Raw genomic sequence first — 27,157 nt, forward strand, 5'->3', positions numbered from 1 at the left:
TTTCCTTGTGAATATAACGGTTGTACATGGCATCTAATTCACTGGACTATAATAGTTAATAGTGTAGTATAACACTTCCATTTCTGAAATACATTTGAATTTGCTTGGGATGACAATTATGAACATTGGTGCTTTTAAACTCCAGCCCACTGACCCATACCAGACCACCATGGAGGAAATTTGTCTCTTGGTAACCTTACTAGAGAAGTGCTCCGATATGGGCAGAATTAAATAAATGTTAATACTTCTGGTCTTGAATTATTCAGAATAACTTGCTTCATTAGGCACGTTGATTAATAGTACTTGCCCAGTGTAGAGCCTTTGATTTTCTAAACTTTCAGAAAGCTGTACCCCACTGAGAGGGCTGATTCATATCTTCAAACCACCATCCGGTTTTCACATACACCATTTACGTTTTCACTTTTTAACCCCTTACTAGGAGAATCTTAAAGATATTCTGATGTTAATGTTCTCTATAGACACAATGTGTTTCTCATATATTTTTTTTTATTATTGATGTACGGTATTCAGAATACTAATATTCCTATTTTATGTAATTTATGAGAAATTAAGAAAAAAATAATCTGAGAAAAGGGTATTTACAGCCCATTTAGACCTGGTCTTTGCTTTTTAAAGTAGGTTACCTTTGGTGAATCAGCATGAATATATTAAGGTAGTTCATGACTACTACAGTAGTTCCCGGATGTAACCTTTATTATTATTTTTTTAAGTGGGATTAAACCAATATCAGGCTAAAACAGTGGTAGGGAATGCGGTTTACCCACTATTGCCCTTCAAACCCAGTGCCAAAGTAGGTAATGCCATTTAGGAAAGCCTATGTTCTGCCAGTGGAGCAGTAGATATACAATAGACTAACCCTTTACTTTATGTAAGGTGGTACATAAGTCTTTTACACTACATTTCCCTTGCTAGGCAATTCATAGAATATAGCATTTCAATATCCTTACTTTCATCTTATTCTAGACATATCTGTTGAAATCGATTTTAGGGCATATTCACACATGGCGGATCTGTTGCAAATATTGCCCCAACTGAAAAATCCATGGCACACATCTAAATGGGCTTGTTTCTGCAGCTTGTGCATGAATTTCTGCAAGCCCCATACAGATGAATGGGAGGGTTGCAGACATTTCTGCAACAAATCTGCCGTGTGTCAATATACCCTTAGAACAGCTCCAGTACAGACCCTCCTATATGTGTAAACTAGTATAGATTCTGTAGGTACGGAAATATTAAAAGTGCCAGATGCAGTCTCTACATGTCAGTATGATGTCCTGGAAATACTGTTGTTTGGTAACCATTCACCAAATTTTAATCTGGTCTGAGTAAATTGTAATAAGATTGGAACTTGATTTTAGGTATTTTTTGGTAATTTTTTTTTAGAGCTATTAACGAAAAGCTTTGTAGATCTTGAGAACTGAACTACTTTATTAATTGGGTCTATATATTGCCCTTCTCTCCTTAAAGGGGTTTTCCAATGAGGGACATTTATGACATATCCACAGGATATGTCATAAATGTCAGATAGATGCCGGTCCCACCTCTGGCTTCTTGCTTTTTAGCTTTTTGTGCTCACGCTGACTCCTGGCCACTTCTTGATTACATGGTCAGGAGTTATGGAAACAGCGTAAGTCGCTGAACTATGCTGTTTCCGTATCCTTCATACTAGTGAATACCAGTTACGAAAGCAGCGTATAATGTGAGTTACGCTGGTTCCGTAACTACCACTCTGTTCTATGGGGCTTACAGGAACTACGTAGCTCAGCAAGCTGCGCTGTTTTCTCCTTCGTGGTCAGAAATCAGCCGGAACACAAAGAGGTAGAACAGGGTTTAGGAGCCCATTCTAGAGATAGGTGCTGGTCCCAGAGGTGGGATCTGCATCTATCTGACATTTTTTGACATATCCTGTGGATATGTCATAAATGTCCCTCATGGGAAAACTCCTTTAAACCTCTTCTGCTGCTGTTGAGTATAAAAGATATTTGTCAGAGCAAAACCTACTGGTACAAGTATAGCAAAATAATGCCTCCTCCATATATTAACTTGACTTGAAACCTGTGACTTAAAGAGGCTCTGTCACCAGATGATCAAATCCCTATCTCCTATTGCATGTGATCGGCGCTGCAATGTAGATAACAGTAACGTTTTTTTGTTTTTTTTTAAAACGATCATTTTTGGCTAACTTATGAGTAATTTTATATTTATGCAAATGAGCCTTTCTAATGCACAACTGGGCGTGTTTTCTCTTATTTCCAACTGGGCGTGTTTACTTCTTTTACTGCACAATCACACTGGGCTGTGGATCATGCTGGGCTGGAACAATGAGAAGTGTATGACGCTGATTGGTAACTGATTGGTCAGCCTCATACACTCCTCTGTACAACACCCAGTTGGTAAAAAGTAAAAACACGCCCAGTTGTCCATTGAGACTCATTAGCATAAATCAAAACTAGCTCATAACTTGCTCAAAAATGATCGTTTTTCAAAATAAAAACCTCTGCTGTGATCTACATTACAGCGCCAATCAGATTATGTAGGAGATAGGGCACTCATAATCTGGTGACAGAGCCTCTTTAAACATGCAGTACCTTTTAACATAAGCATAGAATCCGCAGCATGGTATATCTTTGCTTGAATTTTTGAAGGGTAGTATCATTATTTTGTGTTCTGTGTTTCTAGACATCTGTTAGGTCAGTTTGTTTCCAAGAGGATCAACGAGAATTCCCAAACATGGGCTGTATGGACAGAAGGGACCTTGTGATAGGTTTATCATTGTAATCTAAACCAAGTACTCTACAAAGAAAGCTTTTGGCAATTAAATAACCCCTGCTTCTCATCACCCACAAAACAGCCCAATTATTGTTTTTCCTTCAGTTTTTGAATTATGGTGTAATACAGAAATAATATAACATATCAGGCTAAATGAATGGAAAACATGTCCAGGCATGATTTTGTAAGACATAGTGTTCATGTGATATGTAAGGTCTATTAAGCCATTTTCCTATCTAACGCATTATACTACAAATCACCGTGAAAATATTTTACAGCATACTTTTCTGCAAATTGCTTAAATGGGCAGATTTTAAAAAAATACCTTTTTTTTTTGAAGAACAGACATGCAGGTCCATGACTTTACCCTTAGCCATTCAATTTAGCCAGTTATGTTCATTATTTGGTAGCTAACAGCTGTAGTGCTTGCACATTATTCTCTGTCAATATCTTAGTGGAATCATTGAGAGGACAATGTGGGAGTTTAGTTTAAAAGCCCTTTGAGATGTTCAATTTTATAAATTCAGTTCTTCGGTACCGCAATGAATGGCATAAAGCTACTTTAAGTGATTAAACCAGTGACCAATTGAGAACCATTAATTTCAGGAGGCCTTATTATATTGTTCATTTCTAATATGGAGATATACTATATAGTTCCACACTCGCAAGAATATTTTGTATCCATTGAAATGAGTCCACAAAATTAGAAATTGCTACTTTATTTCTTTGCAACCTGATTCCGGATTTTATTTCCTGGCAGATACAGAAGTCGGTTAGATTGCACATTAATTTTTAATAGCAATGTTTACGCATATTTCTAAATAATTTTTATGTATTGAATTAAAGAAGACAGCATTTGAATGTTTGCCTATTTTTTATTTAAAGATTTCCCAGTTTATATTTGTATAAAAAGCAAAACATTAAAGTGTATTTGATAATATGTAACAAGTTGCAGTTGAAAGGTGTTTGTACTATTTCAGTGTCACATTATATAATTGTACAGAATACTTCGTTTAAATTGATCAAATATTTGACTCGCATTAGCATAAAAAATTTCTATTTTAATGGCAGTGAATGGCAGAATGCTGTGCAGAATGTGTACGGAATCACTTATGCCATTCATAGCAATTGATGTGACTATAGCCTTCTACAGTGAATTCTTCATTATTATTTCAACAATGTAACTGTTTAAACTGCTAAAACAATTTTCACTTCTTGTGTGCTATATAAATATTGCAAAATTGTTCTACCCTTCTATGGGGCAAATGTATGCCAAAAGTGTGTCCTTGTGACATACATTTTGCAGGTAGCCGTCTAGATATTTATTTTTCCTGTAATGAAACACATAGCTCGGTACGCAAAAAAAATATACATGTATATGTTTTTCTATCTATGAATCTTTGTAATATATCTTATTAGGTAAAAGTAATAAACCCATTCCTCACTTTCAAGCAGCTCTCCTGTAGTTCTCCTTTTCAACACGACATTTCTGGCTGATATATGTCTGATACACATTTACAGCTGCCTAAGGATGGATTTCAATTTATTTTTTTCTTCTTTTTCATTAAAGGTTCACTTTATAGGAAAACTCCATACAAATACAATATTTTATTCCTAGTGTAGGGCCTGAAAAGGTTGTGCTTGACATAGGAATTCTGCCTTTAAAGAGGCCCTGTCACCACATTATAAGTGGCATATCTTATACATTTTGTGATCGGCGCTGTAATGTAGATCACAGCAGTGTTTTTTATTTAAAAAAACGATCATTTTTAACAGAGTTACGACCTCAAAAAGTAAAACACGCCCAGTTGGGCATTAAGAAACTCATTAGCATAAAGCTAAAATAGGTCGTAACTCCATCAAAAATGATCGTTTTTCTAAATAAAAAACACTGCTGTGATCTACATTACAGCGCCAATCATATAATGTAGAAGATAGGGCATTTATAATGTGGTGACAGAACCTCTTTAAAGCATCCTGTAAATCAGAGGATGAGGCTGTATTTTTTTTACGCAGATTTAACTCTTTTTTTTTTTTTTTTTTAAACGTGTTTATTTATAAACATTGTGGATTATATGCAGCAGATTTTGGTGTTTGTTTTTATAATATTGTCAGATACAATTCTGAGACAGAAATGCAAGATAAATTGACATTGAATATAATTTTGAAGCGAAAACAGCCTATGATTTGCAGCTGTTTTTTAAGCATGAAACGTTTTTTTTTGTGTGGTTTTTACATCTGTTTTTGGAGCTGTGTTTCTATTGACACAATGAAAAACGGCTCCAAAAACGACTCAAGAAATGACATGCACTTCTTTTTATGGGGCGTTTTTTTTACGTGCCATTTTTTCAAACGGCTGCGTAAAAAAACACCTTGTCGGAACGGAACACTGTTTTTAGAATTTAAATCAATGGGTGGATGTTTGTAGGCGTTCAGCTTCCGTTTTTCGAGGCGTTTATGGCCCGATAAACGGCTGAAAGTAAGCCGTGTGAACATACCCTAATGGTAAATTCACACGCAGCAGATTTGTTGCAGACACTTCTGCAACTGAAATTTTTTTCCATTTATCTGAATGGTATTTGCAGAAATTTTGCACTTGCTGCAGAAACAACCTCTTGCATAAAACTGATTTTCAGTTGCAGAAATTTCTGCAGCAAATCTGCAGAGTGTGTACTTCCCTTTATTACATGCTATCAATAATCATGGTGCGAAGACTGTTATTGGATTATGAACGCTTATTGCAGATGCCAAATTAAGTCTCTGTCTGCAACTCTGCAATTTAGTAAAAGGAAGTCAAATACGAAGTGTCTGATTCAATGATTTTGTCCTCATGCCATCTGGATAGTTGCACTTCCAGTTGCAGACATCTCAGAAGTGACCTCTTCAAACTGAATGTCTTTTATGGATTTGGTAGTGTTTACATTAGTGTCATGGGGGTCTGAGTGAAGTACATTAAAGCTAATGCATCACCTGCTGTCAGTTCCCTTCACTGTTTTGGGGATAACTCCTCCTTAATCAGACAAAATGGATAAAACGGATAATGCTTAATTTATTGGCAGATAAATTATTTTCCTTTTAGTATATTGTGTGCCACTACTGATAGTCTTTCATTTACGAGAAATAAGTGATTAGGATTATTAATCAATGAATCACTCAGAGTAGACAGTTAAGGCCCTTTTACACGGGCCAATGATCGAGCAAACGATTGCTCGTACGAATGATCATTCCCAATCATTGCCCTGTGTAAACAGGGCAGTGATCAGACGGAAAAAAATGCAAGTCTCATCGGACTGATCAGATCTTTTATGCGACTCAATGGTTGATTGTTGCTAACACATCTCGCGAAAACGGGGGTGTGCTGCTGACAAGATGCAAATGTATGGGGACAAAATATTGTATTAATCGAGCGTTCATCTTCATACATTCCGATCTGAATGCGTAGTATGTACGTGTGTTTATTTATATATGTGTGTATATATATATATATATATATTTATTTCTAAAAAGATTTTCTTCACGGATCAGGTTGGGTTATATCCGACAATGAAATACTCAATCTTCTCTTCTAGAACAACCAACATTCATTTAAGCACGAAGAATGCTAAATATTTGCCGAAGAAAATGAAGTAGGATGTACTATAAGGAATGACATTTCATACCTGTTGCTGCATGTAGATCTATTTGTCACCCACACAGTGATATCCTAACATGCTAATTTTTTATGTAAACTTGACTTTATCTTAAAATACATCTGAACCACTCTCTATATTGGGTTTAAAGAGCAGAAAATGGTCATGTAATGTAAATTGTTGGCACATAAATGTTCTAGACATGTTTAATGACTTATATAATACACCACTCCAATTTTTCAGGGGCGATCTGCTGTACATACTGAAGACCAACGAGATCTTTCTTGGCAAGATGAACATTTGAGATTACAGAATTCTAAATTCATGAACAGGTAATATTTTACAATTGAAATTGTATTTTCCCAGTAATATTGCTGGGAGTGCTGAGTTGTTTGAAACCGGAGGAGAAATATTTATTTTCCTGTGTATTGTGTTCTCAGATTGCAGAAGCCTTGCAGTGCATTGCCATATGGCCCTATTGAGCTTAAAGTAAATAATGGATTTGTTTTAGGAATATACCTAAGTAAACCATATGGCTTTACTTTCATGCATGTCAATGATGATTATAGACTTTCCTTACATTTGTAGCTCCCAGGTGACGTGTTCAACACATTTGGTTTACAGTCACTATTAACTATTATTACAGTTATTATGCCTAGATGGGCGCTGAAAACAGATTAGAATTCATAAAAAAAGCAAAAGATACATTTATAAAGTCTATACTGTGGAAATCTGAAGCTACTTGTACATCTGCTTGTTAACAGTTGTGTAAACCCTAAGGCTTTGATTCTATGTAGAGTCTTCTCTTCAATACGTGTTTTCAGCGATTTTTCCATTCCTCTTTATGAAGAACAAACAACATAACTGGTGTATTAATGTTAGGGTATGTTCACACGCAGTGTTTTCAGACGTAATTCGGGCGTTTTACGCCTCGAATTACACCGGAACAAATGGCTCCATTACGCCTACAAACATCTGCCCATTGCTTGCAATGGGTTTTACGTTGTTCTGTTCCCACGAGGTGTAATTTTATGCGTCACCGTCAAAATACGGCGCGTAAAAAGACGCCCACGAAAAAGAAGTGCATGTCACTTCTTGGGACGTTTTTGGAGACGTTTTTCATTGACTCCATTGAAAAACAGCTCCAAGAACGGCCGTAAAATATGCCGCGTAAAACGCGAGTTGCTACAAAAACGTCTGAAAATAAGGAGCTGTTTTCGCCTGAAAACAGCTGCGTATTTTCAGACGTTTTTGGTGAATGCGTGTGAACATACCCTTAAACGACAAAACAGTATTTTAGGGTGAGGGCTCGTGAACACGACATCGCCTTGTGCACGGACCATGTGCGGTGAGATGTAGGCACTCTGTGAGCCGCCATATGGTGCCCTTGTGAGGCCAAAAATTCTCAAAGAGAATGCCTTCATAATATGGCATGTAATGCTGCATGCACTCTGTTTTCCAAATGTACTGGTGTCATTATTGGTGACATTATTAATAATAGTCATAAAGGAAATAATAAGGATGATACACTGGCAGGTAAAATGATATACAATGTAATGTGATATCATAAGTAGAGTGTTTTTAACTCTCTCCACCTGCATGAACAGGGTATCATTTACATTCATAGCATCGATTACTCCACTGTCTACTGGATGAGTTACAAGTCAAGAATTTAACCCCCTTTTCAATTTTAATCTTTTTAAATTGCAAAGGGGTAAGGAACATAAAGGGTCTCATAGGATACACCCTTTGGTCTAACATCTAATATTAATTATATCAATATTCGCAAAGAGATTCATGAAAACAGTCCAAAATCAAAACTCTTTGTTGCCTATAGCAACCAATCACCGCATGTCTTAAAGTTATTTAAGCGATTTCTGACTTGCCTTGTATTTCTATTTCTCATGCTGGAAATAATTGAGGTTAGTTTACTTTTTATGGCAAACACCAACATTTCATCATGTTAGTGACATTTGAATTCAGTTATTTCTAAAGATTTTGTCATTATTTCCCTGAGGCAAGAATGAACACTGTTCTGACATTTTATTGAAAAGATATTTACGTGGGTGTAGGGGAGGGGAAAATGTAGATAAAAAGGAGGTCAATGGAGAAAAAAAACCATAACCTAAGTCTATCACGGTGCCGGCTACGATCGAGATGTCGGACCTGGGATAGCAGTAAAGTCCAATCCTGTTGAACCAATGTTTTGGGAAGAAAGTCTTTTCCTAGCTGTGGGGACAGAAGATGAAGTATGGTGTGCGTTAAAAACAACCTGAGCATTTCTAGGGAAACCTAATTCATCAAATATAAGTCAACAACATCAGTCAGAAAACCAAACTGAAAGGCTGTATCATAGGCAAAACATTAGTCTCGTACCCATAGTATCTCGGTGCTGCTCTGTACTGACGAGTAGCAAAAACCCCGGAACAGCTGTTTACAGATGGATTTCTCTCCCTTTTGGAGGAGACTGAATTGGCTCTTCTACGGGTCTGACATTGACTTACAGAGAAGCTACCTCCATTAGATGGCACTAGAGAGATTGTTTTTCTTCTCCTGGAAGAACTAACTTGCATACAATATAAAGTGATAGGAGCAATTGTTGTTCTTGTATATTTCCCCACCTGTAAATTGTGGTATCATGTATTTTGAATGCTACAATCATATTGTTGTCCACTTTGTGAATATTTTTTGAAATATATATATTTGTAGCTATATGACACTGGCACCTGCATTCAAAGAAAATCTGCCTCATTTCTGAAAACCAGAAGAGTATTAAAAGTTAAATGTTTTTAAATCTCCCCAGCCTTATTGGGTTGACCTTCAAAGACACAATGACAGTTTCCTGCCCTTTACAACAATAAATTCTAAATATCAGCTACCTAAAAAGCCAGTTATCCTTCCCTCCTGTGCAAACGTGAGATCACTTGAGCTGGCTAGTCTTTCTGCAGTGGGATTTTTTATTTTTTTTGCCATTACCTGCATATGGAAATATTTCTATACATAGGGCACAAACAGGGTGTGAACAGAGCCTTATAAACACCTGCAGTGGCATCTTTAACCTTTACCCAGTGTCTCTCCAGTATTTAATTTGTATACCCGGGTCTCAGCTGTGTGTATTTATGTATGTCGTGGGGCTGAGCTTTCCAGATGTAGCAAGGCTTACTTTGTTAGATGTAGCAGGCTGAACTTCTTTTGATATGACAGTATGTTAAAGTGTCCCTTCAGTTATACTGATCCTGCACGCTGGGCATTAGTTTCATTGGCAGCCATATGATGCCCGGAGAGTAATTCGCTTGGGGTGGAATAAATTAGAATTGGACCAATGCACGATAATCTCCGAGCATCGTGCAGTTGCCACGGTAACTGTTACACCCAACATACAGGAGAGTCTCTCCATGCCCAATGTTAGTTCCGGCTTGAGAGTATAATAACTGGAGGCTAACTTTAATTATTTTTCCTTAAAGGGGGTGTCCAGAAATAGAATAGAGTCTCCTTTTTTTTTTCCAGCAACAGAACCACATCTGTCCTGGTCTGTGTCTTGTATTGCAGTTAAGCCCCATTAATCCTAAACAACCTATTTAACTGCGAGACTTTCTGCAGCTCATTAATGGGGTTTTCCTGGAGAGAGGCATTTTTAGTTGTAGAAATAGTAGGAAATAAAAAAGAACTATACGTTCTGTATTAAATATGCATTAGTTCAATGCGGTAGGATCATTTTGGCTGTATGTAAACAATGCAGCTGTGTGCTAAGTATCGTCCAGATCAATCAATATTCATGAGGTCCGGATTACTTAACGTCCATGCAGTCACCTGACATCACGTTACCACATTGACCGTAGCCTGGGGTTATATATATATATATATGTATCTGCACATGTCCTGAAGGCTCTAGGTGTGTTCAAGAGTTCATACAGCACCAGACCATGGACCAGGGTCATCGCTAGCACTGGGCCTTCGGGTCTTTTGCCCGATGCTCCGGATCCCCGGCCGCATTCGGGTTGCAATTGCGACCAGGCCGCGGCCACATCTATAAAGGTTACTATAGTAACTGGGGCCTATGTAATAAAATGCACGGGCCCCTGTTACTATAGTAATTACACATACTTACCCATCTTCCTTCCCGAGTGCAGTGGAAGTCCTGACGTCTTCTCGCTTCGCATCATGACGTCACGACGCTGTGCGCCGCTGATGATGTCACGAAGGTAGATGGTGTTGGGACATCCGCTGCACCCGGAGCCGAAGAGGAGGGTAAGTGTAACGTTGCGGTCTGCTGGGGTCCTGTATCTAAGCCTACTTTGTGGTAGACTTAGATACAGGGTCTGACAGACAGTATCACACATGGACCCTGTATCTAAGCCTACCACATGGTATTCTTAGATACATGGCCCATGTCTAATCCTGTCTGATGGGCCCTGTATCTCAGCTTACCACATAGTAGGCTTAGATACAGGCAGGGCTTCTATCAGGGCAGTACTTGTAGTACTGCTGTCAGGGGCCCATACCAAATGTAACTAAAAGGGGGGCCCGCTAGCCGCTGCCACCGCGTGACGATGGCTCGCCGTTAATTATATCCTCTCTGCCCTACCAGTTTCACATTGCAGGGGCCCATGTTTTTTGACAAAATTATAGTCATGGGGGCCCGACCCCCCTCCCGCAAATGACTGCTGCCAATGAAGCCCGCCCGCCCTGCCCCCCTTGAGCCCCGCCCGCCCTTACCCTCACGTGCCCCCTCTTTTAGTGGCCTCCACCTCTTCCTCAACGTAATAGCCGGGTCAGAGTCGGGTCACGATTCATAATGCGGTAGCGGCAGCAGTTCCCTGAGCCAGCTGCCCTCTTAGCCTGGAAGACTGACTTGCTGTGTTGGATTCACGGCCGGGAGCTGAGGCCTGGTCATGGGACGACAAGGCCTGAACTGGAGGGGGAGCAAGCAACTTCTCTTCTGACACAGTAAGTAAAGTGTCTGAAAGTACTGAATAAGCTGCTGCCTGTCCCTAAATAGGCAGTTGCTTTAGTAAAAATCCCACCCCTGGGACCCGTACTTATCTATAGAACGGGGCCCCTAAACCCCATTCTACCTCTTAGTGTTCCGGCTTATTTCCGACCATGAAAGAGAAAACCGCGTAGCTCGCTGAGCTACACTGTTTCCGTAAGCCCCATAGAACTGAATGGCAGTTACGGAAACAGCTTAGCTCGCATGCTACACTGCTTCCATAACTTCCATTCACTACTATGGGAGTTAGGGAAACAGTGTAGCTCAGCGAGTTACGCGGTTTCCGTAACTCCTAACCATGTAATCAGGAAGTGGCCGGGAGTCAGCGTGAGCACAAAATGCTCGAACAGGGTTTAGGGGGCCCCCGTCCAAGAGATAGGTGCTGGTCCCAGAGTTGGGACCCGCTTCTATCTTACATTTTTGACATATCCAGTGAATATGTCATAAATGTCCCTCGTGGGAAAACTCCTTCCCTTTTCTCTTGGTTCAAGATATTCAAAGATAAGTGGCGCAAAATGACCAGCTTTGGAAAAAAATTTGTGTAAGGCCTTATTCAGATCTGTGTCGGGTCATTCCGTTATGGGCGACTAGGTGCGTGAACACACTAATATAGGACATGAAGTGATTTCCAGGCAACGCAGTCTCTCTGCGTGAAAACTCACGCATGTGTCAATAGCTCCATTGAAATCAACGGGTCCGTGTACTGTGCGTTATTTCAATGCACAGCACACGGACGAGATTCATGCTCGTCTGAATGAGCCCTAAGTCTATCATCTGTGATACTGTCTGCTGAGACAGTGCATCCAATTTTATCCAGCGACGTAGCTATAGGAGCCTTAGTCTTATAGATATGCTATCTCCGATATATGTATAAAAAAATAGGTTTTTTTTTCGAGGGGGGGGGGGGGTAAATATATGTCTCGGAGTTTGTGCCCCTGATCTTTTAAGACCCTAACAACGCCGCTGTCATGGACAAAACAGTTGCATGACAATTACTTCATGGGTTCATCATATAGACAACATGTTTACAATGGTTCACTGGGGGAAATTTAATACAGAGTGTACATTACTAAGTTGTTGTTTTTATGTGATTTTTTTTTTTTTTAAATTATAAGATCATATAAGTTGTTTAAAATACCCAGGTAGAGTACTCTAATGTAGCATTCCCAAAGAGTTAAACGACTGATCTGCTGGTGCAAATTACTATAAAATGTTAAGCTATTGGTGTCCCCCTAAACGAAACCTGAAAAATACAATTTAAAAGGGTTGTGCTAGAATTAACAATTATCTCTTATGAACAGGATAGGTGACATGATCGGTGACGCCAATCATGATGAGAACAGGGGTCTTAAACTCCATGCAATGAGAGAGAGCTTAAATGGAGCGGTGTTCTAGCATGCGTACTGCCAGTGGCGTAACTACCGCCGTAGCAGCAGTAGCGGCTGCTACTGGGCCTGCGGCATGAGGGGGCCCGTGTCGCCCGCCGGCACGGGCCCCCACCATGGCCGGAGGCTCCGCTAGCAGCCGCTATGGCTGCTACAGCGGGACGCCACTGAACACTACGGCAGAGCAGGGAGGTATCTCCCCGCTCTGCCATTAACTGGTTCCCGACCTCTGGCTGTATTTTTACGGCCAGCGGTCAGGAACGGGTCCTTAAAACCCGAGCCATAGACTTTCTACGGCTCGGGTTTTAACTTGCTGCCCGCGCGATCGGGCAGCTGAATGTCGGGTCTCCGGCTGTCAGTGACTGCCGGAGACCCTGAGGAGAGGATAGAAGCAGCTTTCGCTGCTTCTGTCTTCTCTGATCACTTGTACACAGCGCTGAATGCGCGCTGTGTACAGGAATAGAGACAGCAGCAGCGGCGCTGTCTCTATTCCTCCCGGTGATCATGTGACTGGTCACATGATCGCCGGGTGCCGTTAGTGGCAGACTGTTGCTGGGTCTAACTAGACCCAGCACAGCCCTATTAGTGACAATCATCACTATGAGAGGGCTGATTTCCCCTGTAACTGGGGCTGCTGTGCAGCTCCAGTTACAGTGGAAAAATATGGTGTAAAAGAAAGAAAAAAAATATATAAAGTTCCCCAAAGGTCTTCTTTGACCTTTGGGGGACAGACCATAGTAATAAAAAAATAATAAAGTGCAAAAAAAATGAAATAATAAATACACATAAAATACCCACCCCCAAAAAAAACGTTCCCCCTGCCAATCATTGTTGTAACGCTGGCGCTGACCCAATTACCCTAATATAAACATGTAATATATTAAAATTTACGGTGGACAATGACGATCACAAATAAAAGGTCTATTTTAGGGTAAAACTATGTTGTTACCAAAAAACAAAAAATTGCTGAAATGTAAAAAAGCTTATTTTTTTACTATTATTTTCAAACTTTATCAATAAAAATTCTAAAATAGCAAAAAAGGTGTGTATAAAAACGATAAAAAAATGAAACCTGCATTGTCTGCGGAAAAAACGTCGCAAAAATCACGTCGTTAGCCCAACAAATAAAAAAGTTATAGCCATTTAACGAACACGTGCTAAAAATGGCTAAACGGTGTCTGGTCCTGAAGGCGCAAAATAGAGCAAAAGAAATGTATCCCCTCTCCACGGGACATGTATCCCCTCTCCACAGGAAGTGTATCCCCTCTCCACATGACATGTATCCCCTCTCCACAGGACATGTATCCCCTCTCCACAGGACATGTATCCCCTCTCCACAGGACATGTATCCCCTCTCCACAGGACATGTATCCCCTCTCCACAGGACATGTATCCCCTCTCCACAGGACGTGTATCCCCTCTCCACAGGACGTGTATCCCCTCTCCACAGGACGTGTATCCCCTCTCCACAGGACGTGTGTCCCCTCTCCACAGGACGTGTATCCCCTCTCCACAGGACATGTATCCCCTCTCCACAGGACATGTATCCCCTCTCCACAGGACATGTATCCCCTCTCCACAGGACATGTATCCCCTCTCCACAGGACATGTATCCCCTCTCCACAGGACATGTATCCCCCCCCCTCTCCACAGGACATGTATCCCCCCCCTCTCCACAGGACATGTATCCCCCCCCCTCTCCACGGGACATGTATCCCCCCCCCTCTCCACGGGACATGTATCCCCCCCCCTCTCCACAGGACATGTATCCCCTCTCCACAGAACATGTATCTCCTCTCCACAGGACATGTATCACCTCTCCACAGGACATGTATCCCCCCCCTCTCCACAGGACATGCATCCCCTCTCCACAGGACATGTATCCCCTCTCCACAGAACATGTATCCCCTCTCCACAGGACATGTATCACCTCTCCACAGGACATGTATCCCCCCCCCCCCTCTCCACGGGACATGCATCCCCTCTCCACAGAACATGTATCCCCTCTCCACAGGACATGTATCCCCTCTCCACAGGACATGTATCCCCTCTCCACAGGACATGTATCCCCTCTCCACAGGACATGTATCCCCTCTCCACAGGACATGTATCCCCTCTCCACAGGACATGTATCCCCTCTCCACAGGACATGTATCCCCCTCTCCACAGGATCTCCACAGGACATGTATCCCCTCTCCACAGGACATGTATCCCCCTCTCCACAGGACATGTATCCCCCCCCTCTCCACGGGACATGTATCCCCCCCCCTCTCCACGGGACATGTATCCCCCCCCTCTCCACAGGACATGTATCCCCTCTCCACAGGACGTGTATCCCCTCTCCACAGGACGTGTGTCCCCTCTCCACAGGACGTGTATCCCCTCTCCACAGGACATGTATCCCCTCTCCACAGGACATGTATCCCCTCTCCACAGGACATGTATCCCCTCTCCACAGGACATGTATCCCCTCTCCACAGGACATGTATCCCCTCTCCACAGGACATGTATCCCCCCCCTCTCCACAGGACATGTATCCCCCCCCTCTCCACGGGACATGTATCCCCCCCCCTCTCCACGGGACATGTATCCCCCCCCCTCTCCACAGGACATGTATCCCCTCTCCACAGAACATGTATCTCCTCTCCACAGGACATGTATCACCTCTCCACAGGACATGTATCCCCCCCCTCTCCACAGGACATGCATCCCCTCTCCACAGGACATGTATCCCCTCTCCACAGAACATGTATCCCCTCTCCACAGGACATGTATCACCTCTCCACAGGACATGTATCCCCCCCCCCCCTCTCCACGGGACATGCATCCCCTCTCCACAGAACATGTATCCCCTCTCCACAGGACATGTATCCCCTCTCCACAGGACATGTATCCCCTCTCCACAGGACATGTATCCCCTCTCCACAGGACATGTATCCCCTCTCCACAGGACATGTATCCCCTCTCCACAGGACATGTATCCCCTCTCCACAGGACATGTATCCCCCTCTCCACAGGATCTCCACAGGACATGTATCCCCTCTCCACAGGACATGTATCCCCCTCTCCACAGGATCTCCACAGGACATGTATCCCCTCTCCACAGGACATGTATCCCCCTCTCCACAGGATCTCCACAGGACATGTATCCCCTCTCCACAGGACATGTATCCCCTATCCACAGGACAGGGGATACATGTGTGATCGCTGGCATTGATAGGGAGAACGGGGGACTGAAAGTCCCCTGAAGTTCTCCATCACAAACCTCGAACTTCCGGGGTCTGTGTCGGCAGCTACGTAGAAATGAATGGAGCGCTGGTCGTGCTTGTGCGCATGCGTGACCAGCGCTCCTTTCATTTTTATTGAGCTGCGCAGACGCCGGAAGTCAGAGGTTTGTCATGGAGAAGTTCAGGGGGACTTTCAGTTCCCCGTTCTCCCTATCGCTGCCAGTGATCACTCATGTATCCCCTATCCTGTGGAGATCCTGTGGAGAGGGGATACATGTATTTTGTAGGACACACTGTAGGTCACATTTTTTTGGGAGGGGGGACGCTGTATGGCGTTCCCTACAGGGGGGGGTGGCTGTATGGCGTTCCCTACAGGGGGGGGTGGCTGTATGGCATTCCCTACAGGGGGGGAGCTGTATGGCGTTCCCTACAGGGGGGGCTGTATGGCGTTCTCTAGAGGGGGGCTCTATGGCGTTGCCTACAGGGGGGCTGTATGGCGTTCCCTACAGGGGGGGCTGTATGGCGTTTCCTACAGGGGGGGCTGTATGGCGTTCCCTACAGGGGGGGCTGTATGGCGTTATCTACAGGGGGGCTGTATGGCTTTATCTACAGGGGGGCTGTATGGCGTTGTCTACAGGGGGGCTGTATGGCGTTCTCTACAGGGGGCTTTATGGCGTTATCTACAGGGGGGCTGTATGGCTTTATCTACAGGGGGCTGTATGGCGTTCTCTACAGGGGGATGTATGGCGCTATCTACAGAGGGGGGCTGTATAGCGTTATCTACAGGGGGGCTGTAAAAAAGGCACTATCTACAAGGGGGGGGGGGGTTGTGTGACACCCAGGGGAGGGGGGGCCCCAGTCAAAAGTTTGCTATGGGGCCCAGTCTTTCCTAGTTACGCCCCTGCGTACTGCCGCTTCATTCAATGTGTATGATACTGATGGAAACAGCCGATCACTGTACTAAGCTGTATCCGTCATTGCCATAGACTTTGAATGAAGCGGCAGTGCGCATGCTCACCTGCCGCTCCTTTCAGTACTCTCCTCACTGAGCAGTGAGGAGGATCTGGGAGTTTGGGACCCACGTTTTAGCTATTGATGGGGATTCCAGTGGCGGTGCCCGCAGCAATTAGACCATTGTCACCTATCCCGTGAATAGGAGGTGATTGCCGATTCTGGGAATATCCCTATAACTATTAAACTATTCTCTTGTGTTGAATTGTGGGATTATGAAAACATTTTGTAAGAAATAATAAATCATTCACTTCGTTTAACTTTTCATGTTTTATTGTGTAACTACATTAATTTCCAGTGAAATTCTTAATATGGCCTAGGTGTTTTCAATGTTTTACTTAAACATAAAATTAGCTCTATGCAATCAAACCTATCCTACAAGAATGCACATAGCTGTAGAAAATAATTGTCATTCTGATCACATAATGTGAAATTTATGTGACTGAGCAGGCTTATTCTGCCACATGGGTGGGTGAGAGGCTATATTAAGGCCTCAAATTAAATGACGTTAATAGCAGCTTCTGAACACACTAGTAAATTGACATGACCTCTTTTTGAAGCAAAAGGTTGCTGGCCTTTCCAGAAGTGAAGGGGTGAATAATGAAACCCTCCATCAACTGCTTGCGCGAATGGTGATCAAAACTTGGTCAAGCATGCCAGCTTCTCCATTATATAGAAATTTTCATTTCAATCCCTTTGCTCAATGAGCTCTATTAGTTTTGCTGCAATGAACTGTCAAGTAATACCATTAGCCTCAAAAATGTACTAAATGCCGCTCACATTTTATAATAGTCATTTTCAGCAGCTCCTACCTTAACAAAACCTATGTTTTTCCCTTTTCTTTTACAGTGAGTTGACAAGAAAAGTAGAAATTTCAGGGGATGATGGACCACTGGGCATTCACGTTGTGCCTTTTTATTCTTCTATTAGTGGACGGTAAGTTTTTAGCTGGGGACCGGAGTTATTCGATGTATCATTAAGAGAAATGTGTGATTTTCTTCACTAGTCCGTCACTATTAAAGAATATCTTTCAGCCATATAGGATGTCATAAATAGTCATGTTGCATAAAAAAAAGGAACTATTTCCATGGTGGGGAGACAGTAGGTGTCCAACAAAGGCATTCTATTTTTGTTGTTTTAGTTAACTATTCCTCCAGCATTGCATATTAATAATTTTAATATATAATGTTTTGCACACTTAACTAATAATGTTTTTTTTTTTTAGCTCTTAAATAAACTGATATAGGCTTTGCGTGACTTTTTAAGCTGTGTATTAGGCTAAGTTCACATCTCATTTTCCCTGTACGTCTGACCTGCACGTTTTGACATGAAAAAAACCGAAACTTGCACCACAGCGTGTATATTGTTTTCTATCGTCACGATGGATACCCTAATAGTGTAGATTGTGCATACGTTTTGTGTGCTTAGGTTGTATCCTTTTTTTTCCCCAAGTCCTGAAAAGTATAGTCTACTATGCTTTGCAGTACTTTTCCAAAATGTTTACCACACGTATACGTTTTTAGTTGTATTGAAGTAAATGGTGACATATACAATCTTAAACCCTACTTTTGCTTACTTAAAACGTATACATTTTGGCACCATATATGGAAATTACCCAGATTCAGACGAAAATGTGCCCCCCTGCCAAGCCCCTCAGTACTGGCACCAGAAAACACTGCAGCCACTCCCTACTTCTCCCTTTATATTTTGACTTTACAAACCTTGACTTTACAAAGCTTGATTTGGCTCAAGAACAAAAAAGGTATATGTTTTTAGAAGTAAGAACGGAAACAAACGCATACTACAAAAAAGTAAGCGTTTGTTACAAATGCATCTTTGTAACTTTAAAAGTGTATACGTTGCCGTATACCACAAACCTGTGCAAAAATCGAGATGTCAACTGAGCCTTAGCTGGTTTTTTTTCTAATCCGCCTTAAAAGTACAGCATTATGCATGTAAAACGGGTTTAATAAAACCACATACAGATACGTTTGGAAACACTGGATTTAATGGCATGCTTCTGATAGAAGTCCACATGCGCTGCAGATTTCAGGCCACTCTGTAGCAGAAAATCTATTGTGTGTGGGCACATTGTCTTTCCGCAATTGTATCTCTGCACTCTTGTGTTTTATCTAAAGGAATAGACTTCTACTGTGTATAACACACACAAGGTTTTTTATATTCATTTGATGGGATTTACAGAGCCAGAAATAAAAAAAAAATAGTGATAAAAGCACTACCAGGAATTTTTGTTTTTGGTCATTTGTGTAGCAGTCCGTGCTAGAGCTGTATTGGTAAATCCAAGCGTTGGCAAAGGGAGAATACAAAAATATTGCAGATTGTCATAACTGTTTCCTAGAGGAATAGCCAGAGTATGCTGGGCCCCAGAGCAGCGTTTTAAATGATCACTCCCCCAATCTCGCTGGTACTTTTTTTTTTTTTCTTCAGTTAACTCAGAACAAGGGCTGAAATCAAACTTGAGACTAACACTTTTTGTTAGTTAAAGCGGATCTGTCACCTGAATATTCTGCCATATTGAAGGGCAGCATATTACAGGGACAGCTTCACTGGACTATTAGTCTGTATGCCAGAAAAAAATATAGTGCCATTTGGGTAAGAATACAGCAGACTTTCAATTATGAGTCTCCTGTATTCATGAGGGGAGCTCTCTCCGTCGCTGTCACCATTGACTGACAACTGTTGCGTCTCTGCTTGTATACTGGAACGGACAAAGGCAACATAAGGCCCCTGTGTAAGAACAATATATGGACACCTTGCTCTCTGATAGCTCATGATAGAGCACCCCCTTATGTTTCTTTTACAATCTACCAGTAATTGTGAGCCATAAACAGATGGAAGATGCTAGCTGCTTATTAGTTGGTAGTGGGCCCTTTTCCTACAGTGGCGCAGGTTGCACCGATGGTATTTCCTTACCTGCATGCCAACCGTCATTCACTGATGGGAGAGACAGAGGGAAGCACTCCCTTTATGAATACTACTAATTTAAAGAAAAACACCTATACAATATATATTCCACAGATACACACTTTATGTGATAAAACTCCAACTTGGGTAACTTACTACCCTTAAACGCAGAAGGGAACATGGGTTTCAAATAGCAGGATTGCTGTGTCCAGTGGTTCTACACTATCTCCCGCAGACTATATACTGATGGATTTATTTTATTTTTTTAGAACATTGCCGGTTGGTTGAATATTTACAGCATACGCAATCCCTATGTATAATTGGGATTCCTGATAGGAAACTATGATCAAGAAATTGGTTTATGTATCTGTTCTAGGCAGGTACCAGACCCCACCTAACCTTCTATCGCAGCCACAAATAAGAGAGCTGGCTGCGCTTTCAAGTGACCCTCTCTACTGAAGTCTATGGGAGTTATAGAGACGACCAATGATTCTCTTAGATTTCAAAAGAGAGAGCCACACACCGGTGGCCACCTTTCCACCTATTCTCAGCTGGGTAGGATCACTAAATGGACATCAGGGGACCCCTGGGAGGTGGCGGCCCCAGACATGAGCAGTGTATAAACTACCTATATAAATGGTGACTTGAAGACTTCTTCCAGCCATGACTCACCTCTGCATATTTATATAGTTCTGCCATATTGTCCTCAAAAATAATAGTGCCACACAAATAATGTCCCCAAAAATAATAGTGCCAATCACATATTGTCCCTCAAAATATTTCCATATGCATACAGCCCCCAATAATAGTTCCACATTTTTTTGGGTGGTGGAGGTCCCCAAGGCTGTGGAGACCCGGGGTGTATGAGCACCTAGTGGCCTTCCTATAATCGTGCTTTGATTCCAGCTTAATAGAAGTTCAACTCTTTAATTTTTTAGTGTGTTTGACGTATATGTCGATTAAATTGGCACTAAATAAGCAGTAAAGCTACACTGTGATGCCACCCATAACTATTGTTACAATTTCCATATGAAGAAGTTCTGCTTGTGCCATATTTCCTCTTACACTATAACTGGCCTTTCTAGTTCGGTAGTTGTTGATCATTAGATTGATATGAGAGAATTTTATTTTTATTTTTTCTATTTTATGGTTGCCTCAAGTCTTAATGTGGATTACTTGTGATAAGTTGTCTACTGCCAAAAAAGATTTATCCTTTGCTTGAACCACTTAAAACTGTCTCCAGTTTTCATAAACAACGTTCCCTTCCAAGCTTTTTCATACATTTTTATCTTACATCAGCTCATTGTTTTTCCCTGCAGTGCTGGAGTGAGAGTTGTACATTAATCTTGTATTTGTTCCGTTTTTTTCCCGGTGTATGTGACTGATCTTTATTTGCCTTACTCACCCTCTTTTCTAAGAATACTCGTGTCTCTGCTAAGGTCTTCCTTAAGCACAAGATAGTATAACCCCAAAATATTTGAAATGCTGCTTACCTGACTTGTGCTTCGTATGTGTCCCCATCAGATAAGTGTGATAATATTAATGCTATTTTTCCTATGAATCATTACATTTATTCTCAAGTAGACTAATCGGCTAAACAGCATTTCCCATAATGCATTCCCAGCATGTAATGGATTTTCTTGCTTTACCATTTCTTATAGTAAGTGCCATGGTAGATATTGTGTAGTCAAAGCATTTTTACTTGCCGAGAAATTCATAGTTTAACCTATGTTTTTCCACTTGTAATTAACCTTTCATGGGGGGAAAACGTTCTTCAAACGTGACGTAATATAAATTCTTTCTGTAAAAGAAAGAGAGGATGTCATCTTTAAATTACTTAATATTGTCTCTCCAACCCACTGATCCATACATATACTTATACCCTCGAATGAATGTAGAGGGCTGGACCAATGTGTCTGTAAAAGTGACAGTAAGTCAGTGTAGTCAATGGTAAAGTAACCTCAGCACAGCATGAAATTACAATGGTGGAAATCCCCTGCACACTGCATACTTCTGGCAGTCTGTTAGCAATTTGTGATATGTTTGCTATATTTATTTTTATTATTTATTTTTGTATCTTCTATAGATATTTAAAGTAAAAAAGAAATCTCATTCCTATTTTTGGAATATATTATTTATTCATTAGCTGTTATTTCATAAAGAGCTCTACAAAGCTGAACACAGAATGTTCTTGCGTACTAAAATGATCCTAGTGGGGCTCACAGTCTAATTTTCTATCTCTGGCACACATGCCCATACACACACAGACAACACAGAAGGGACAGTTACACAGAAAGCCGATTAGCCAATATACATTTTAAATACCCACAGAAAACTCTAGATCTGGAAAAAAAAGTTCCCATAAGCCAAAGCCTTTACCTCTTGTGACTTCCCAGTCTTGGATAACATTACACTGTTGGATCTCTTAGTCTCCTCCTGTCAGCCCATCATGCTCATGGCAATCCCGTTATAATGTCAATTTTGAAAGACAAAATGCAACAGTGTCTTAGATGGTACAAATAAAATGGCGCTACTGTTAGTGAAATGTGGTCACACCATCTGCAATAGGTTTCAGGTCCCACAAAGAGGTTTTTTTCACATTTTAAGCCTTTATACGTCTATCCCATTGAGCCCAAAGAGGATGTATCTATTTTTCCCAAGTCCACAATGTTGAACTTATGGTATATAATTAGTATTTTTTATTTATTTATCACATTATATATGCGGTTAGGACTGTTAGCTTGCATCACCGGGTTTGAACCCAACCAAGGGCAACATCTGCATGGAGTTTGCCTGGGTTTCTCCCAGGTACTCCGGTTTCTTCCCACACTGCAAGAATACTAATAGGTTATTTGACTTCCTATGGAGTGAGTGTGTGTGTGCGTGCGTTTGTGCGTTTCTACTTTGGTCAGTACTTTTCTTCCTGACTCTTAGAAATGAGATGTGCTGAGACTTTTTACATCCGCACTAAAAAAAAAAGACTTTACCATGACGGTATCATATGGCTGAAATAATATACACCAACCTGTCCAAACACTCTTTTTCTCACATTCTTGTATCCTGACTAGTTTAGTGTAAATATAAGCATATTTTTATTTATATGGACCAGTCTCTAGCTCTGTTCTATCTGTTGGAAAACTAAAATAAATTATGAATAAAATAGTAGAAATCCATGAGTTTTAGATGTTGATAGGAGACCACCAAGTAGTAGATCTACTTCAGTGATGGTATTGTCCTATTTTACTGTCACTAGCCAGTATCTTCATATAGTTGAAGCTCTGAGGTTGGAATTATTCAGTTCTTTCTTTTGTTTCTTATTTAATCAGATTTAATGTTCATATTTCCAGTACAGTTATCCGAGCTGTCGTAACGGGACTTTCAATTTTTCGAACATCACATGATCAGCACAGATTGTCATTCTCTGGAAGTAAACATTAATTTTTTCAATCCTGTGAATGCAAGCAGAGGTCTTGCAAACCATGAGGAATTTAGTATTATATTATATATAAAGTTTTTAATTTTACAATGAATTCACCTTATGAGCTGGAATACACCTTTTAATTAAGTATATTAACAATTGCTACTTTTTATTCTTTTTTTTTTTCTTTAAACTCCACACACTTGATTTTTTTCTTGTGTCTATGGTTAGTATGTACTCCAGACTACAGTCCTATGGGTATAATAAATATATGACTTACTGTTACTTTACGTTCTTAGGGCTCTTGGCCTGTATATACGTGGAATAGAGGAGAACAGTAGAACTAAAAGAGATGGCCTGTTCCAAGAAAATGAATGCATTGTGAAAATTAACAAAGTTGAACTTATAGACAAATCCTTTACCCAGTAAGTACGGTGGAATGTTTCTATATGTACTGTATGTATATTCAGACCAAGAGAAACATGTATTGATAATCTAAATGGAAGATTTATGGGAAATATTTGGGACTATGCGAAAGAAAATATAGTCATAGTACCATAATCATGTCTTCAAGGCAGGATAACCTTTAATTAACAATCCTGTTGATATGTTATCTTAGAAATCCTCATGGTCGTCCAGTATTAATGATTTTTTAAATTATTATTAATTAATGTTTTGTATATAGAATTTTACATATATATATATATATATATATATATATATATATATATTTATTTATACTGTGTATGTATATATAAATACCTATTGTTTTTGATTATTATTATTTCTCTCCTAATTCTTTGCTGTGCCTTTTCACATCCCCGAAATAAACTTTTCTGCTATGATTGTACTACTTTGCCCCTTTCTATGTTACTTAGTGTCCCATGCACATTTTTCAGTAATTTAAGATTACCAGTCCGAATATATAGAAAAGAAAACCACTAGGAATATATTAAAAACACCTTTAAAAAAAAATATTTTTCTTTTATAAAACTATGTTTAATGCCACTTTATAACTACTTTTTATCAAAAATTATTTTTACTTTTTCAGATACAGCTTGCTTTGTATCCCGTGTGCCCTGGCAGGTTCAGTGACCGGTTGTATCCTGCGTATCAGAGACACACTGGACCTGCTGTCACTGATCCTGTCCTTCCCATTGAACTGACAGATACAGGTTTCAGCGCTAGATACAGCTGTTTTGTATACAGAATACAAAGCAGATGTATCTGAAAAAGAAAAAAATATTTTTAATAAAAGCCATTACAAAGTTGCACAAAACACACTGTTTTATTATTATTTAAAAAAAAAAAATTCAATGGTGTACATAGCCTTTAACTCTTTGCCTCCCTGATTTTACTTATAAACCTATGTATTTTTTGGCCTATAACTCCTCTTAATTTACTTTTTCAAACTTCTATCTTGTTTTTAGGGCTCAAGATATATTCCGTCAAGCAATGAAGCATCCCAGTGTTTTAGTAGAGGTGGTCCCATCCCATAACCGTGAACTGTATGAGAGAGTCAACATTTCTTCTCTTTTAGTGTTGAATAATCATGATGATGAGGATGATGAAATTCCTAATATAAAGCCACCACCTCCACCAACTCATGGGAAGTTAAATACAAAGATGATTGAGCAAAGTAATGGATTAGAATTTGGCCAGCCTTTACGTCTTTCACCTGTTCCCGATTTGACAAGCCATGTTGGTGCATACTCCCCTCCATCTTTGTCACCTCTGGGATTTGGGAGCAAAAAATATGCCAAGAGACTAAGAATTGATCTGAAAAAAGGTAACCTTAATATTATCCAACTTTTTGAACTGTGCTTTAACACTTCCACAAGTACTTAATGTAATTGTTTTGTACGTCTTACACATTTTTCTGTTGTTGATATCCATTCCAGGTCCAGATGGACTTGGATTTACAGTTGTCACTAGAGACTCTACTGTACATGGACCTGGTCCTATTTTTGTAAAGAACATTCTTCCCAAAGGAGCAGCCATAAAGGATGGACGACTCCAGTCTGGAGACCGGATAATTGAGGTATGTGGCCTGTCTATTCTATTCTCCTTTTCTGGAAAACTAGACGTACTCTAAGGCCAAGAACATTCATAATTCTCATTTAAATCTCATCATTCCAACACCCGCATGCGTAATTTATTTAACATGTGTGGTTTTTCCTGACTCATTATAGGAAGAATACTAATAATCAGAACGAAATAACTTAGATAAGGCATGATAAATTTTGGATTGAAAATGAAAAAGTCAACTTGCTCAAATCTAAACAAATTTAAAATCTGTTCTATTTAGTGTTGTCATGAAATAGATTGATTTTAGGATTTAAACAATTTAATCTAACTCTGTTGTCTGCTTTTTACAATCCCTTGTCGTTAGAAGGGTCCCCCAACAATAAATTGATTACAGTAATCTACCAGCAATAATCTGCAGGGAAATCAATGGTCCATCTGTGTAATGCAGAAACGTCCTTGGTCCTCCAGAAACAGGCGCTCTTTGTAGTAACTTTCTGTCCCAGCTAATTGAAAGAGTTCCCAAATGGGGGATCCCTCTCTATTAGCTCAGAAGGCTATTTGAAGGATATTTGAAAATGGCTTTTCTAAACCAGGCAAGACCCTTTAATGTAAAAATGAAGAATAATCTCTACAAAGAGATCTATTTCCATCACAATTATTAACCCCTTAATGACCGCCGATACGTCTTTTTACGGCGGTCATTAGTGGGCTTTATTCTAGAGCGCCGCCAAACTACGTCGCTGCTGTAGAATAAAGTAAACAGAGCAGGGAGCCGTGAAATCTCCCTGCTCTCAGCTGCCAGAAGCAGCTGAGGGCTGGGGGTGTCCCTGCTCTGCCGGGTGAGATCGATATTAGTATCGATCTCACCTGTTTAACCCCTCAGATGCGGTGCACAATAGCGAGCACCGCATCTGAGTGGTTTTGGAGAGAGGGAGGGAGCTCCCTCTCATCTCACTGACACCCGGCGATAAAATCGCCGAGTGTCTGTGTCTTCTATGGCAGCCGGGGGTCTAATAAAGACCCCCAGGTCTGCCTGCAGCGAATGCCTGCTAGATCATGCCGCAGGCATGACCTAGCAGATGCCTGTCCGTTTTAAACGGACAGGCAGTAATACACTGCAATACAAAAGTATTGCAGTGTATTATAATAGCGATCGGAGGATAGTGAAGTCCCCTAGTGGGACTAGTAAAAAAGTAAAAAAAGTTTAATAAAGTTAATAAAAAAAAAAAGTGAAAAAAAAATGAAAAACCCAGCTTTTCCCCTTACAAAATGCTTTACTATTAAAAAAAACTACAATAAAGCAAAAAAGTTACACATATTTGGTATCGCCGCATCCGTAACGACCCCGACTATAAAGCTGTTACGTTATTTAACCCGCACGGTGAACGCCGTAAAAAATAAAATAAAAAACAATGGAAAAATTGCTGTTTTCTGTTAATCCTGACTTAAAAAAAATGTGATAGAAAGTGATCAAAAAGTCGCATCTACTCTCAAATGGTACCAATAAAAACTGCAAGTCGTCCCGCAAAAAACAAGACCTTATACAGCTATGCCGACGCAAAAATAAAAAAGTTACAGCTCTTCGAATGTGACAATGGAAAAATCTAAAAAATGGCTTGGACATTAGGGCCCAGAATGCCAGCAGGGGGAAGGGGTTAAGTACACTATATTTAAATCATAACTATTTACACCTTTAAATCAAAATTTAAAGGAGCATTCCCAACGTAAACATTTATGACCTATCCATGGGATAT

General features: G+C 40.5%; 1 protein-coding gene across 3 annotated transcripts in view; it reads left to right on the forward strand.

Annotated features, from left to right (window-relative positions):
- Positions 1–27,157, forward strand: part of PARD3B (par-3 family cell polarity regulator beta) — a 1,147,141-nt gene that overhangs the window by 323,264 nt on the left and 796,720 nt on the right. For all 3 annotated transcript variants that reach the window (XM_075829835.1, XM_075829836.1, XM_075829837.1), the window contains exons 5-9: positions 6,663–6,751; positions 17,882–17,968; positions 23,675–23,800; positions 24,806–25,164; positions 25,277–25,416. In XM_075829835.1, coding sequence (XP_075685950.1) covers positions 6,663–6,751; positions 17,882–17,968; positions 23,675–23,800; positions 24,806–25,164; positions 25,277–25,416 — 801 coding nt within the window. The remainder of the gene's footprint in view (positions 1–6,662; positions 6,752–17,881; positions 17,969–23,674; positions 23,801–24,805; positions 25,165–25,276; positions 25,417–27,157) is intronic.

This window comes from Rhinoderma darwinii, chromosome 6 (genome assembly GCF_050947455.1).
Source record: "Rhinoderma darwinii isolate aRhiDar2 chromosome 6, aRhiDar2.hap1, whole genome shotgun sequence".
In the NCBI taxonomy this organism is placed as follows: Eukaryota; Metazoa; Chordata; class Amphibia; order Anura; family Rhinodermatidae; genus Rhinoderma; species Rhinoderma darwinii.